We start from the raw sequence: 15,239 nt of genomic DNA on the forward strand, positions 1-15,239 counted from the left end.
AGGCATGTGAAGGCACGCCTGTCAGCAGCAGCCCCGCCACTAATTGGGGGTTTTTGTCTGGGAAGTGTCAGTAGAACTTGTTGAGCCCCGTTAGAAGCCACTGAAAGTGACACATGACTGAAGACCACAGAGGATGCCTCCCCTTGTGCAGGGGGTGGTGCTGTGGAAGGCAGCAGGGGACTACCCCACAGACTAGAGGGAACAGGGCCATGTAGCTCAGCCACAGCTGGACAAAAATACAGGCAGGGATGGTTTGCATTTTCTGCCAATGCGTGGACCTTTTCAGGGCCCGATGGTAGTGTCTGCAGGAGCTTCAGAAATCTAGGGCCTTGGAGGGCTTCACTGGGTACTTTGGTTCAATATGTAGTGGAGACTAGTCCTGGGTCCCCCCTGGGTCCTTCTTTTCGGTAGTAGAAACACACACCAAATCTACACATTCAAGTTACACGAGACATCATGATGACAAGTGGGCAGAGCTGCAGGAATGGCTCTTGTCCCCTTGCCCTTGGGCAACACCCCCATCTCTCTCTTCACTGTCCTGCCTAGTGTTTCCATAAACTGCTTCTGCTGTTGACACTGGCTAATTCAGCGGGGGTCACAGGCACGGAGAGCCACAACACAGAGGGTCAGGACATGGGGCAGATGATGGAGCTTGCCACTAAGCTCCAGGCTGGTGAGCTCTGCCAGGCTCAGTCCTAGGCTCTCTACGTGGGACCACGCCTCCTCTGCTTCCTCTCACCCATTTGCCAGTCACTCCTGGATGGCCCTGAAAGCCTAATGGATGGTGCCAGTCTCTGTTCCAGTTTTAATTATGCAGTGGGGCTTGTTTTCCTTTATCTCTCTGAGGAGCAGATCCGAAGCTTAGGTTTTTTAGGAAAAGGGTGTCACACAGTTTGAAAACAGGGCTGCCAAGTGCCTCCGGCTGAAGGCAGATAGGGAAATGGAGTGCCGCATCTCAGAAGTGTTTAATCAGCATTCTGAGGAAGATAAGTGGGAGGTCTGAGAGGAAATCTTCTGGAAACATTGGTAATTTGTCCTCTCTGGTCAGATTATTTGCTTTTCCTACCAAGGTATGTATGCCTCTATTCAGAGTCCAGGCTGGAACAAGCAACTGCTGGGTCCTAGCCAGAGACTGAGCAAAGCCGTGCCATGTGTGTTCATTCATCTTGTGCAGGTTTGAGAGCTTGAAGGATGGTGTGAGAAAGGGGAAGGCATGCTCTCTAGGGACCGGCACACAGCCTCAAAGGCACCTGTAGACTTGACAGTTTTATTTTTTGAAAAAAAATTTTATTTATGTTTTACGTGTATGGGTGTTTTGCCTGTTGTAGGTCAGTGTACAATGTCCATGCAGTGCCCACAGAGGCCAGAAGAGGGCGTCAGAGACCCCAGATTGGAGTAACAGAAGGTTGTGAGCTGCCGTATGGGTACTGAGAATTCAACGTAGGTCCTCTAGGAGAGTAGCCAGTGCTTTTTAACCCCTGAGCCATCTCTCCAGCCCCAGAGGTTCTTTGAAATGCACCCACAAGCCCTCCACTGACCCCAGGTTACGATAGGACTTTATATTTGTGAAGTGGCTCGTTCATGTACTCAAGGCGCCCATGGGGCCATGGAGTTTGTATCTTGTTCAAATCTTGGGCTGTGGTACAAATGGGGCTTGGAAGGCCTGGATATGGTAGATTCATGGCAGCATCTTCCTTAGCTACCTATCTCAGTGCCCAACAATGGTGACTTCCTCTGCTCTTTGAAATGGGGTAGATTTGGCAAGATGGCCTGGATTAGTGACAAGCAGGGAAGTGCAATCTAATCGTCACAGACAGTAGTCACTTGTATTCATCACTTCATCCTATCTGCGGCTTCGCCATAGCAGAGTTAAGAAAACAGCTTTTGTAACTGGACACCTGCGATGCAAGTCTGCCCTTCCTGCCTATAAGTCCGCACACTCCTGGACTTATCCGGAGTACATGCAAATCCATCGTGAGCTGGAGATATTCTAAGACAAAAATGCCTTGATTGCACCTACTCTACCCAACAGCAGTATGGACTACCCTGTGCGCAGCGGTCTTAACATGAGATACAGTATGCCAGTGACACCAGACAGAATAGGTTACAGGGTACCTGTTTCCAGAAGTACTAGCCACTAAGTCCCCTGGAGAATGCTGCCCGATGGTACATATTGTCACCTGACTGCGTAGGAACAGCTGCCACCTAGTGTACCATGTGCCAGTAGCCCGGCAAAACCCAAATGGAGAGTATGGCTCCTGCTGACTGCAGAGGTTTGACGCCATTGCAAAGTTGAGCTGTCCTCCATGACACACAGGTTACCTACCACCTGTACACATGTGCGTACTCGCTAATATGTGTCGTGTCTGCATGTGTGTATTTACCCATTCTTTTTGTCTTTCCCTTCCAGGGTATCTTCCCTTCCTGGTGTTTGAATTTGGAACGCTGACCCTCCTTCCAGGGTCGCTGTGAAGATTTGGGAAACCGACTCTTGGGAAATCCTAGCCTGACATTATGTACTCAGTCACATGCTGGTCTGCATCACCAGCTGTTTCCCTGTGACCCATGGACTCCTCCTCCTTCAGTCTCAGGCCCTATCTCCCACCTGAGGTGAGGCACATCATTTGGGGCTGGGCGCCATCTGGTGGTTGCTCTTCTTCCTCTGGCTTAGGGTCCCTTCAGCTGTGAGGTTCTATTCCTGGCACCCTTGCCCTCCCTTCTACACCCAGCAGGGCAGGAGTGCTCCAGAGGAAGGCTCGGAGCAATCTCACCACTTCCCCCACTACTGCCTCCTCTTCCTTCCTGACCGTGGAGAGCCTGGGGTCAGGTCTGGAAATGGGGAATGGGGCTTGGCAGTGAGAGTAGAAGCCAGAAACTTCTTGGGGTCCTGGCTGTGGATTCTGGGGCTCTGTGCTGTCTTCCCAGACATCCCTGACCTGAGGGTTCATAAAGCTAGGCCCCTACTCATAAATGGCCCAGCAGCACATCCACAGAGATCCCCAGGCTCTTATGAGGTAATTTTATTTCTTCTCATTTTAGGTAAAAATAGTAAATACAAGAAGATAATCTTAATAAAGGTAAAAATACATTATTTGGATTTTGTTGTTCTCTAAACAATGACAACTTTTCTCTACAGTACAATTTTTGATTTAGTGTTTTTAAACTTTTTTTTTATATAAACAAATAGAACTATTTAGCTATTAGGCTATCTGGGTTCTCATCTGGCACTTAAGAGTAGGTCACAGGTCACCTCCCGGTTCTGCTTTTGTGTATGGCGGGGAGGAATGAGAAGGGGGCTCACAGGATGGGGAGGGTTGACTTCCCAGGACACAGCTGGAGTCCTGAGTGGAGTGGGAGGGCACACGTGTGCATCCAAGATGGCCTTTTCCTGTCTTGGCCACTGAGGCTGGACAGGAGGTCTTGTGTGTCTGATGGCACTTCTTCCCTCCTTGGGGTGGCTTTCTCTCCCGACAGCCTAGTTTCACGATCCTGGGTCCAGGCAGGCAGGTCCTGGACTAGAGATGTCAGCCATGTGCTCATGACAGAGCCGGTGGATCCCCCTGTATCCCAGGGGAGTGGGATGGAAGCCCCTCCCCAACAGGGCTGGGACTGGGACGTCTAGCCCGGCTTTGGAATGCTGGTAGAAGTCACAGGTGCCAGTCAGGTCACTAAATATCCTTGCCCTTGTTTACCCTCAGGTGGTCTTTGTTTAAATTCTTCCCAAATTTCTCACTGAGCTGTTGGATCAGGTCTGCCAGCTCTCCTGTAGCTTGCGACTTTTCTTCTAGAAGCTCATAGCGAAGGCTGGAGATGTCTTGCTTTATCTCTTTGAGTTCACCTACAAGGACAGAAGAGGGCTGGCTGAGGATGGGGCGTGTCGTAGGGAGGAGATGCTCTGTTGTGGGTGCAGGTCAAGCCCTGCGGTTGATGAGTTGGGGAGGATGCTGGGATCATGAAGGTCCTTGCACCCATAGAGCTCCAGGGGGGGGGGTGCCACCCAGCTGGCTTCTCACACATCTACTTACAGCCCCTCCTCCCATTCCTGGAAAGCCTCTCCCTTCACAGCTTGGAGGGATGGCATTCAGGGCTGTGAGTTTTCTGGCTTCTGTTTCACACACTGCTGGCTCTAATGTTGGCCTCAGAGCCAGTGCAGGTGATGTCAGGAGTGAGCAAGGGGCTCGTTAGCTGGAACATGCGTTTTCATGATGTTCTGTTTGGTACTGTGGATATGTGCAGAGGAGAGAAAGCCCGCACACCTGGGAGCAGGGCTCTGCACAGACAGTGGACACAGCCTCGAGGCTGGCCAGCTGTGGGGAGCAGCTTTAGTCTTAGAAGCAGCCTGACCTCCCTGAGCCTGCAGCTGCCTCCTCCCCTAACAGGGGACCACCAAACAGTCACTTTCTGTTTTCTGTTTCCATAGTGACCCGCATGGTTAGAAGCCCAACGGGTCTGGGCCTGTGAGAATCTTTTTATGAAGCACAAAGGAGAATAGAAAGGTTCTTTTCTCATATTTTAGACACCAGACTTAATTCTGGCAGAAATCCATTGTTTTGGGGTATATTATTCTTATCTCTCATGCAGTGTGCTTAAATATATAAAGGGCAGAGATCTTACACACACAATTATACCCCCTGTTTTTATTAGGGTGCCTCACTAAGCCCCAGGCTCATGGTATCATTTAAGTTAAAATGACATCTGAGTACCCACTCCCAAACTGTGTCTCCGTTACCCTCATGTTTATCACAGCCTCACACCACTTGAGGCTGGCTGACATGGCACCCTGTGATCTCATAACTGGGACCCACAAGGAGAGATAGGGCTGCTGCTCAGCCTCTCAGCAGCTAGATCAAGCATTGCCCTTTGCAAACTGTATGGTGGGTACCCCAAGATGAGGCAAAGGGTCACTAGTGGCCAGGCCCTTCTGGTAGCCCTTGTGGCCCAAGTGACGGGAGGCAGGGTGCCTCCAGTCGTGGACAAGGGTCTTTTTTATTTATTTTTACTTATATTTATCCCGGGTGTCACATGATTAATGACCTGGTATAAGGCGTCTGCTTCTTACTTAAGAATACTTGCTTAAGTTAGACTGGTGAGAATGGGGCAGATGGGACGTCCAGCGTGCGTGCTGTTCTTTAGTGTGGACCGCAGACCCGGCTACGGTGTGGGATGCGTTAGACTGGGTCTGCACTCAGCTGGCACCCGAGATGGGAGGGTCCTCAGAGAAACACTGCTCCTATCAGTTACAGAGCTTGGGACAGAGACAGAGTGGGCAGCTGGGTCTGAGCCAGTGGCAGATTTTGAAAATGGGGTACAGGCAGACCCCCATTTTGTGTATATATATATGGCCACACAGGACGGTATAAATGGTGGGATGCTAGGCTATGCTGAAGTCAACAGGCTTGAAGCCAGCTGAGGATGCCATCCCTATGAGAGGCAGACTAATGTCCCACGCCTCTATGGTGTCCACATGTCAATGCTAGTGGCTGGCCTGAGAAAGTTATGTCACACAGCAAACAGGAACCTAGGTGACATGTGGAATCAAGTGCTGATCAGCTGGCTTAGGTGACAATCCTAGGAGACTGGCTAGGGTGGAGACCACAGACGCCAGGCAGGAGAGGAGGTGATGTGAGCGGGTGGAGACTCTGAGAAGAGGACCGAGTGCAGAGACCCCGGGTGGACCAGCTGCTGTTGCAATGAGGAAGTGAAGACCTTGGGTCCTGCCCTGCTCCCATAGGAATGCATATACTTGCACTGAAGATCAAGGAATTCTCCAGAAAGACAGAAGAACCCAAACTACACCACAGGCTCAACCTGAGAGAACCTGACCTGCAAACCTTAGAGTAAAATTGCTTCAGGGCCCTCCCATACCTTCATTGACTTCATCGTTTTCCCTGTCCACTTGGGCCTTCAGCACGTATCTTTTTATGAGTCGCTTCATGATTTTCTGAAATGAGATGCACAGAAAAGCTCAGGGGTGGTGCGGCCAACAAGGTCTCACTCTGGACATGAGCAGGCAGGCCATTGTGCTCCCAGGGGTGCTCTGCCCAGTGGACGGACCTAGCAGAGCCCTGCTTAGCCTTCCTGCTAAGCAAGGACACTCCCCACTGACAGGAAGCCAAGCCAAGGAGAGATGGAGGGAGAGCCATCTTGGATCCTTAGCTCTGCTTGAGGCGCAGTATTACTCCAGCCAGACAGGGAATTCTGGGAAGTCTTGTCATGTCAGTCAAGCAACTGCAGCCCTGAATGACAGTGGCAGTGAGCGGCATGCTTTTCATGAGATCAGCTGGGGCCAGGCTGGAGGAAGTCATCTGTACCTCAGAGAGTTGCTGCAGGCATCAGCCACACTCTCAGCTGGGCCTCTGGGTCTTCATGGAGAGACCATTTCCCCAGATGCCTGCAGGCCTGACCCTGTAGCCCCAGTTATGGTGAAGCAGGGGCCTTGGCCCCTAGCTTCCAGCTGTCTTGCAGGTAAGTCTTCCTTAAGTGAACAAAATTTGAACCACACTTAATGGACAAGAATAGCACCGAGTGCCAGGAGTCCTGGAGGAGCTGAATTTTGAATTTTGCTAGCTAGTTGTTCCAGGGTTCCTGTGAAATCACAGAGGTTAAAAATAGCCCCCAACTGAGGTTTCTGACTCTTGAGAGATGAGCAGTAAGGAGGAGAGGGGCGGGAGTCCCTGCTCCCCGGGGCTGCCCTGTCCAGTGCTTGGTTTCCCCATCACACCCAGAATCAAAGAGACATCGGCAGTATCTCCTGCATCAGCCTGCAGTGGATCTGGATTCAGTCCCAGCCTCTCTCGGATCATGAGGGAAATGGAACTGAGCTGCATCACAGCTCTGGAGGCTTCATCTCATTGTTCTGACCATTGCGGTCTCTTCAAGCCCTCAGCTGGGACCACCTTACCAAAGAGATGTCTCCAGACTGTGGTCCCAAGATTTTACCTATACTGAGCCAAGTTCCCTTCATCCGGGGCCTGGGTGAGCTTAGTCAGCCAGGGAGTCCTCCCCTGCCTGCACCTGTGGCTTGCCTCCCCGTGGCTTTATGACTTGAATGGTGGGAACAACTCCTGAGCAAGCCACCCACTGTTCATCTGCGGCGTCCAAAGTGTACAGTAGATTCTTCTAGTCCGAGATGCAGGTTATGTATGTTACAGGAACATGTACCCACCCCTTGGTACCTTTATTGGAAAACAGGCCAAACACATACAAAAATAAAAGTTGCCCTTAACTGGTTCTCACAGAAGAAAATGGCAGTTATCTATGTGCCTGCTATTCTAAGAAACTGAACATTCGTCTGTTGCACATTTTTAGGCTGACTTAAGTGAAAGGGAGCTTAGTTAAAGTTAGTTGCCTTTTAAGGCAAACCTCAATAATTAAGTGTCCCTGCTGGGTTCACTCCTGTAAGCCTGCGGAGTCTGTCTTCCTAGGCTAGTTCTAGGCCTGGGCTACACAGTGAGGCCCTGTCTCAGTGAAGCAAGCAAACGGCTTCTCCACTTTTGGACTCCGGAGTAACAGGGCCTTGCTGTTCATGATGGAAGATGACAAACTGAGACTCTAAAACCATTCTAAGGGCTATGCTTGTGATCAACTCCAAAATGTGCCTGTTAAGCTCTGGTTTGAATTGGTGGGCTCCAGCTCATGTGATTCTTCCATGGTGATGATAATGATGATGACAACGACGACGATGATCAGGAGCAGGAAGAAGAGGAAAAGGAAAAGGAAGAAGAGGAGGAGGAGCAGGAAGGAACTCAGACAAGCACACTGCGTCTTACAGACCATGTCACGTTAGCCTTATTCACAGCAGTGATCTCATCCTCCCCAGAAGCTCAGGCGCAGGGGGACTGTTACTTACAGATGAGGACTTGTAGGTTCAGAGTGTCAGGGACTTCTCTAAGGCCACTGAGATGGGGAGGAGCGGAGGGCAAGGTTTACGTTTAGCGGAAATAGAGACCAAGGCTGCTTTAGAAGGTCAATTCCCCGGGTGGTTTGGGGAGTGAGAAGCATCGCTCATGAACTGACCCATCAGTCAGGGGAGCATGGGCTGTCGTCTCTGGGTCCCTTCTTCACATGGAAGGAAGCCTTACTAGGTGTCAGCTGATGGGCAGCCTCCCAGTGGCTGCTGCAGAGGGAGCAAGTTGCTACTCTCATATTCTTTGGGCTCAAATCCACATGGCCCATTTTTGGGTACTAGCATATTTGATTTGAGTGGGGTTTCTGTAGTCTAGGGGTTCAAGGAGTAGAAAATCAAACAGCATGGGATCTGCAAGGACAAGATGGTAGGGGTGTACCACAAGGCATAAAATGGTTGGAACATATTCTCCTTGACATTCAGGCCAGAAGGTTCTGGGGAAGACTGTCATCAGAAGTTTCCTCTGCTAGCTGGTGCAGTGGCACACACCTGTAATCCCAGCACTTGGGAGGCAGAGGCATGTGGATCTCTGTGAGTTCGAGGCCAGCCTGGTCCACAAAGTGAGTCCAGGATAGCCAAGGCTACACAGAGAAACCCTGTCCCAAAAAACCAAAGAGAAAGAAAGTTTCCTCTGCGTGTGAGAGTGTGTGTGTTGCAGGGGAGGGTGAGAAGGTGGAAAGAAGGGAGGGTGCTGCTTTGTGTTGAGTTGTAGCCGCTCTCGTTTTCTTCCACTGAGGCCTTTGACTTCATGAGGATGAACTCTCCCCAGGGCCTGGCCCTGCCTTCATGTCTTTAGCTAGCAGCAGAGGTGAGCAAGTTCAGTGGTGTTACTCAGCAGAGGAAGACTCAAGTGGATGCAAATAAGATGCACAGTGACTAAGGAGGGGCTGTCACACAATACTAGCATCTAGACACAAGGGACACACTTCCCCAGCACAGACTCCTGGGGTCAGTGGCCTCTGGGTGGAGGTGGGAGGGGACACTTTCTAGGGAGTTCATCTGATATTATATAAACAAATACTAAATTCTGGGCCCCAAGACCTGGTCGCAGTCCAGAGGAGTATATTCTCTCACACACTGGTCTTTGTTGTGTTCACTTAGTTTCCCAATTATCTCTGTTAGGTTAATAAAGGCTGGACAGCCTGTAACTGGGCAGAAGAGAAGTAGGTGGGGCTTCAGTTCCCAGGGTTCGGGTCTCAGGTAGGGAATACAAGGGTGGAAAGAAAGGAAGAAGGAAGATTGGGAGAGAAGATGTGGCCTGATGGAACAGATATAGTCCAGGCAGGATGAGTACTGGCAAGTGACTTGGAGAGAGCAGCTGGGATGTAGTTAGACTAGGTAGGAAAATCAGTATAAATCATATCTGCCTAGTTACTGTGCTTACAGTTTATTTAAATAATTCAACAGGCCTCAGTCTCAGTTATTGGGGAACTATCTGGGCCATAGAAGAGCCTTTTAGAATTAATAACTACTCGATTACAACAATCCTTTTCCTTGGGGGCCAGTGTGCTTTGTGCTGCTAAGGTGGCCAAGAGCATAGCCAAGAAAGAGCACACGTACTATGTACTGAAAAAGGCAAATGAAGTGGAGCCAGGCAGAGGTGCTGTTGCCTTTCAGGGATAGAAAGTAGAAGCTTTCAGAAGCACAGATGACACGGTGCTCGGCAGAAGCCTCACGTGACAGCTGGTCTCTCATTTGTTAGTTTTGCCTCACAGAAAAGGCCAGCTAGAAGATGAACCAGAAAATGCTATCCATCCCCCCATGCAATGTTGGTGCCACATGCCAGGGGTTAATTCCAGCACTTGGAAAGTAGAGGCAGGAGGGATAGGAGTTCAAAGCTAGCCTCAGCTACATAGCAGGTTCAAAGCCAGCTTGGGCTACATGAGGTCCTGTTTCAAAAGACCAAACCACTGCCCCCACACAACAACAGAATTAACCCCCTCCTTCCCAAACAACCCATTGGAAGGAGACACTGTGTCATGAAGATTAAGGTCTGTTTGGATAGTGGACTGTGGATTCTATGGTGTATTTAGGACATGGTTTGTATGCTTTGTCACTGAGAAATGCTCCCCTCAGAGAGTGTGCATCTGGTGTCTGTACCCCTTACAGACAGACTTTTGGAACAGGCCACATGGAAACTCTGAGAGGAGGTGCACTTAGGCCATCTCATCAGCAGCACGACTCATTCCATTGTTTGGTCTCTTGGGCATGGAAGCCTAGGTCAGAAAAGACCTAATGAAAGACAAGCAACTAGTGCCGAAGGAAACTAACAAGCCATATTCCAAGGTGGCTCTTCTGTCTGCAGGAACTGTCTTTCCTGACCACACAAAACAGGACCAAGAAGCTTAAAACAGAATATTACCCACCAGGGAACTCCTAGGGAAGGAGCAAGGGCTGCTGTCCTGGGCTTCTACAGGATTTCTACCAACGACCACAGTGTACAGGGCTGACAGAACACACACTCAGTGAGCTGGCCGCTCTGGGGAGATGGACTGAGGGCTGCAGGTTCTCTGCACACCTGGAAACTGCTGTGGGACAGAAGCCTGCAGCTTGGAAGGCTTCCAGTGGGCCCACAAACAGAAAACCAGCTCAGGTCCCTGTCAAGTCCATCCTTTGGCTTGGCCTGTTGCTGACAACAGGATGCTGCTCAAGAGCCCTTGGCTCCTCATTCTCACCCTGAGCTCGGAGGTTCAGACAGATCCCACTTCAGAGAACACCAAGCTCCAGCTCAGCAGGAGCCGAGGGAACCCTGGGGAAGCACCAGGGAGAGAGATGACATCTAGTGCTAGGGCAGTGTGTGCTGAAAGAGACATGCTCTCAGAATCAGGTGGGTCATAGCCAGGTGTGGGGCCTCAGCTCTCTTATCTGTAAACTTTGACAGAACCTGGGGGAAAGGACACCAATAGTGTCCAGCCTGCTTCCAGAATGTCCTCTGGGGTTACCTCAAGGTTAATGTAGAACCTGAATAGATGACTACTGCTCAGAAAGATGCTTAGATATACAGTGCGGCTGGTCCAGAGTGCCCGGGTGCATCAAGCAGGGTGTTCAGTCTCCCTGCTGTCCCTCTGCCCCGTCTCCTGGTGCCTTTGTACTTTTCTGTGATGAATAAGTAGCCTGGGGCTTTTCTCCAAGCTGATAAAATACAAGTGAGCAAAGCTTCCCAAGGTCATCCCTAGCCAGAGGCGGAAACCCAGAGGTTCTTGGGAGATTTAAGGCTGGATGGATGGAGGCTGTGATGCTGGCTGGCAGGCAGGACAGGGCTGCAATGCTGGCTGTGATTCATCTGGGTGCAGGACGTTCACAGGCAGTCAGGCACCCTTCCCTTTATTTCGGCAGCTGCTTCCTCCCAAGACCATGTTTCTATTAGGAGCTTCTATCTCCTCAGTGGCTGAGAAGTGGGAGCCTTCCATTGGTCAGAGGATTTAGCTTGTAAAACTGCTCAAAGCTGATCAAACTGGGTGGTCTCCATTTTGTGCACAATTAAATTAGAGATCTGCCCACTGGCAGTGTTGAGCTTATCTCATCTGATGCCACCATAAGTGCCTTGAAGGCTGAGTTGCTTCCTACTTGTACAATTAAAGTCCTCTCCACTGCACAGCTAGCTGGCTTCTGAACCCCAGACGAGGACATTCAGCTAGAGACCTGTGTCAGGAAGATGCCAGGCCTGTAAGCGTTCCCCGTGGGAAGGTGGCACCAGGGACACATCACCTTCTCACTTCAGCTCAAAGGGGTCACATTACAGCCAGGGGAAATTAGGCTCGTAAGGAGTGAGAGGCAGGGGACGAATGCCTGCATGTCCTAACAGCTAACCTGTAGTTACCGTCTGTTGCTGCTCAAGAGCTGTTCAAACTGGAAGGAAGGGTTAGCCCTGGCTTCCAGAAGGGATACAAGGATGGCAAGCACGGAGGGCTTTCCCCACGTTCTGTAACATCTGTATCTGAAGGCTGGCAGTTTAAGGACAGGTGTTCAGTGATGATCCCAAGATCCACCTGGCCACTTAGGATGCACCAGGAGTCACCGAGGTGCTACTCCTTCCCCTGTGCCCACCCAGCATCAGGTCCTATCGGCTACATGTCCAGACGGTACACTGTGTGTGTCTGCTTTTTCCCACTGCCCACTCACATCCTCCAACTGAAAACACTGTCTCTTATATCTGAGCAACAGGCACATGCATCCTTCTTACCTGTGGGAGGGAGTGGGCAGGGAGCTGTTCTCAGATCACCAAAGCTAAGTACAGTGTTAGCATTTCTGTTCCCTGTATAGTTATCCTCCTCTCCTGGACCTTCCTAGAGAACATGTGATACTGTCTCTACCCCGAGTGGCAGGGCTCTGCCTTCCTGCTGGCCTCATCATCTCTCTCCTCTCCCATGGTTGTCTCCTTTTCCTGGCTGAGGTCTTGGCCAGCTCTCCACTGCATGAAGATGCCCGTCCAGCCAGGCCTTTCTGGTTTTCTCTGCTTTTAACCTCACTCTTTGTTTCTTGGGACTTCTTTCAGTTTGATGCCATGTGCTATGTGTGTGTTATTTGTCTCTTCCGCTAAAAGTGACACTAAGATAGGAGCCCGGTCTACATCCTCAGAAAATGGCATACAGCAGGTGCACTAAAGGCAGCTCTGCTCTGTGTTCACATAGTCACGTGACTAGACTCATTGGTGGCATCTACTTCTGCCCACAATTAGGTAAGGGTGGTTACCTGGTATCTGGTGGGCTTGCTGAAAGTGCTGTTTGCTGTCAGGTTTTCAGAATTCCTCATGCCAGCCTGGTAGCGTGTCTTCTGGAACAAAGAAAGAAAAAAATACATACATACATACATACACACACACATATGCAGGACTTGAGTAATATCTACATACATGGCCAGTCTAAGAGGGGACCTCTTAGAAATGGATTTGGAAGTGGCTTGGTTTCCTAGAGTGTTGTTCCTGGGAACTAAGTTTCTATAGGGTTGTCATGGAAGCAGACTGTTGGCCCATTTGGTCCAGGAAGCCCTGAGTTTTGTGCCTTTCCTCTAGAACCCCTTAGCAGTTCTGCTGTGCCAGTAAGCACTGAGGTGGCAGAAGTGGGAGGGAGTGGGCAGGGACCTGTTCTCAGATCACCCTCTGGCTGCGTTCTACCTCCACATGCTCTAGGGCAGCAGTTCTCAACCTGTGGGTCACAAGCCCTTTGTGGGGTCAGACAACCCTTTCTCAGAGGTTGTCCAAGACCATCTGCCCATCATATATTTACATTACAGTTTCATAATAGTAGCAAAATGATAGTTATAAAGTAGCAACAAAAGTAATTTTATGATTGGAGGGTCACCACAACATGAAGACCTATATTAGAGGGTCACAGCATTGGGAAAGTTGAGAGCCACTTCGCTGGGGTCAAAGTCTTTCCAGGCAGCAGGCAGCTTGAACTCAAAGCATCTCTCTAGAGGATTTGGGGACAGTCCCCTGGGTGCTGTCCCGCAGATTCTGCATGGCAAAGGCCCCTCACAGCTGGCTTGCTTTGTTTCAGGGGCCTCTGCTGGAAGGAATCAAACACACAGCCCCACCCCCACAGCCCTCCACCTTTTCTGATTCCATAACCAGTTGCTACCTACCCTGAACTTGGAGTTCAGCATGCCCATTTCAAGGTCATTTTCACAGCTTTTGGCCTTAGATTTGCAGAGCTTTATGAGGCACATCTTGATTCTCATTATGAGATAATAAAAGGACTTAGGACTTGGCACTAGGTTAAAGGGAGCAGGTAGAGTTCTGCCTTCATCGAAGTAGGAAAGCCAGAGCTTTGCTCGGGCAAATTTCCACTCCACGTCAGCATCTTCCTGCAGAACAAGGGACAAGTCACACATGTCAAAGGCCTCAATGACATCTGAGCACAGTGAGAGTACAGTGGACTGAGTCTACACCGTTGGAGCAGATCACTGGACAGAGCTGTGCATGTTTGTCCTGTCTGCCATGGCAGGGGCGTGCTCTAAGGCCCTGTGCAAGCAGACCCTTAAAGCTCTCCACCTGCCTTGGCATTCCCGATGGGAAAGCCCCAGCCAGTGCTGTGCCCCTTCCACTGGTGGCATCACCAGTGTTTCCCACCATCTTCTCTGTGGTTCTGTGCTTCTGCTCCCTAGCTTTACGGCTCTGGCCACCACAGCATGAGTTAGTCATCTTTTAGAAGTGTTACCCAGAGATGCATTGTGGTGAAAAAATATATTTCATCAGTGTATCTGATTTAATTGATCTAAATGGGTGCCATGTCAGTCAGCCATTGTTATAAAATTACTGCTGGGGCGTAGCTCGGTGCTACAGAATGCTCAGAATATCAAATCCCTGGTTCAATACCTAGCACCGCACACAAAAAAGTTACTGAGACAGATTTTATATTTTTTTGCACCCTAGATTTTTGAGGTGTAGCGTGAATTTTATACATGCAAAGTGCCTCAGTGTGGGGCTAGCTTCAAGTGCTCCATGGACTTGTGGCTAGTGGCCACAATATTGGACAACAAGGTGTCTTTTAATGGTCAGAGTGATGGCAGGGAATGCTAGGAGGGCAGGCCTATGGAATGCTCTGACAAAGCCTGACTGTGGCCTGGTAGGAAGTACTGCAGCCACTTTCCCTTTGCTGGCAGCAGCATTAGATTAAAAGGAAGATTTGTTTCTTCCGACTTGCTGTCAAGTCTGGACTGCCGGGTGGCCCTGGGAGTTTGTGCTGTTTGTTGGTGGTGGAGTTGTTTTCTATGAACAAGCTCCCTGGAGCCTTGTTGTATTAGAAGGGTGGCCTCAGGCCAGGTAAGGGATGAGGGTCAACAGGGTCAACAGTTGTTTTATTGTTTGCTTTTTCTTAAAATTTATTATTATTAATTATGAATTTGGTTTTTTTTTTTTTTTTTTTGAGACAGGGTTTCTCTGTGTAGCCTTGGTTGTCCTGCAATCGCTTTGTAGACCAGGCTGGCCTCGAACTCATAGCAGTCCGCCTGCTTCTGCCTCCCTGAATGCTGGGATTAAAGGCGTGCACCACCACACCCAGCTTTAAAGTTTATTTTTAATTGTGTATACTTTCACTCATTTGAAGATGGGGTTTGGAATCATACATGTCTGGTTTCAAAGTCTCTTAATTATGCAACGTGAGCTTGGGAATCCATACAGTGTGGTTAGCACCGCTTCCTTCACATTGTTCTGAGGTAGGCATCAAGTGAATGCACAGACAGTGGCTCTACAGCAAGGCACATGTGAGCCTGTCAAGGCTGTGCCTATGTGAGCCTGCTAGGATGGACTGCTAGGTTAGAAGCCGATAGCCAGCGGGCTGCCCTTTGCTTTCTGTTGCTAAGGCTCTACATTTGGCCTGTCCACACTGGGACA

At 50.0% G+C, this 15,239-nt stretch overlaps 1 protein-coding gene across 2 annotated transcripts in view; it reads right to left on the reverse strand.

The window, feature by feature from the left end:
* Positions 1–3,047: 3,047 nt before the first annotated feature.
* Trpc7 (transient receptor potential cation channel subfamily C member 7) overlaps positions 3,048–15,239 on the reverse strand; it is a 129,570-nt gene continuing 117,378 nt past the window's right edge. For both annotated transcript variants that reach the window (XM_051172049.1, XM_051172042.1), the window contains 4 exons: positions 13,490–13,711; positions 12,599–12,679; positions 5,866–5,941; positions 3,048–3,838 (listed from right to left, as the gene is read on the reverse strand). In XM_051172049.1, the coding sequence (XP_051028006.1) occupies positions 3,669–3,838; positions 5,866–5,941; positions 12,599–12,679; positions 13,490–13,711 (549 nt within the window). In that variant the 3' untranslated portion in view covers positions 3,048–3,668. The remainder of the gene's footprint in view (positions 3,839–5,865; positions 5,942–12,598; positions 12,680–13,489; positions 13,712–15,239) is intronic.

This window comes from Acomys russatus, chromosome 3, assembly GCF_903995435.1.
Source record: "Acomys russatus chromosome 3, mAcoRus1.1, whole genome shotgun sequence".
NCBI classification, from domain to species: Eukaryota; Metazoa; Chordata; class Mammalia; order Rodentia; family Muridae; genus Acomys; species Acomys russatus.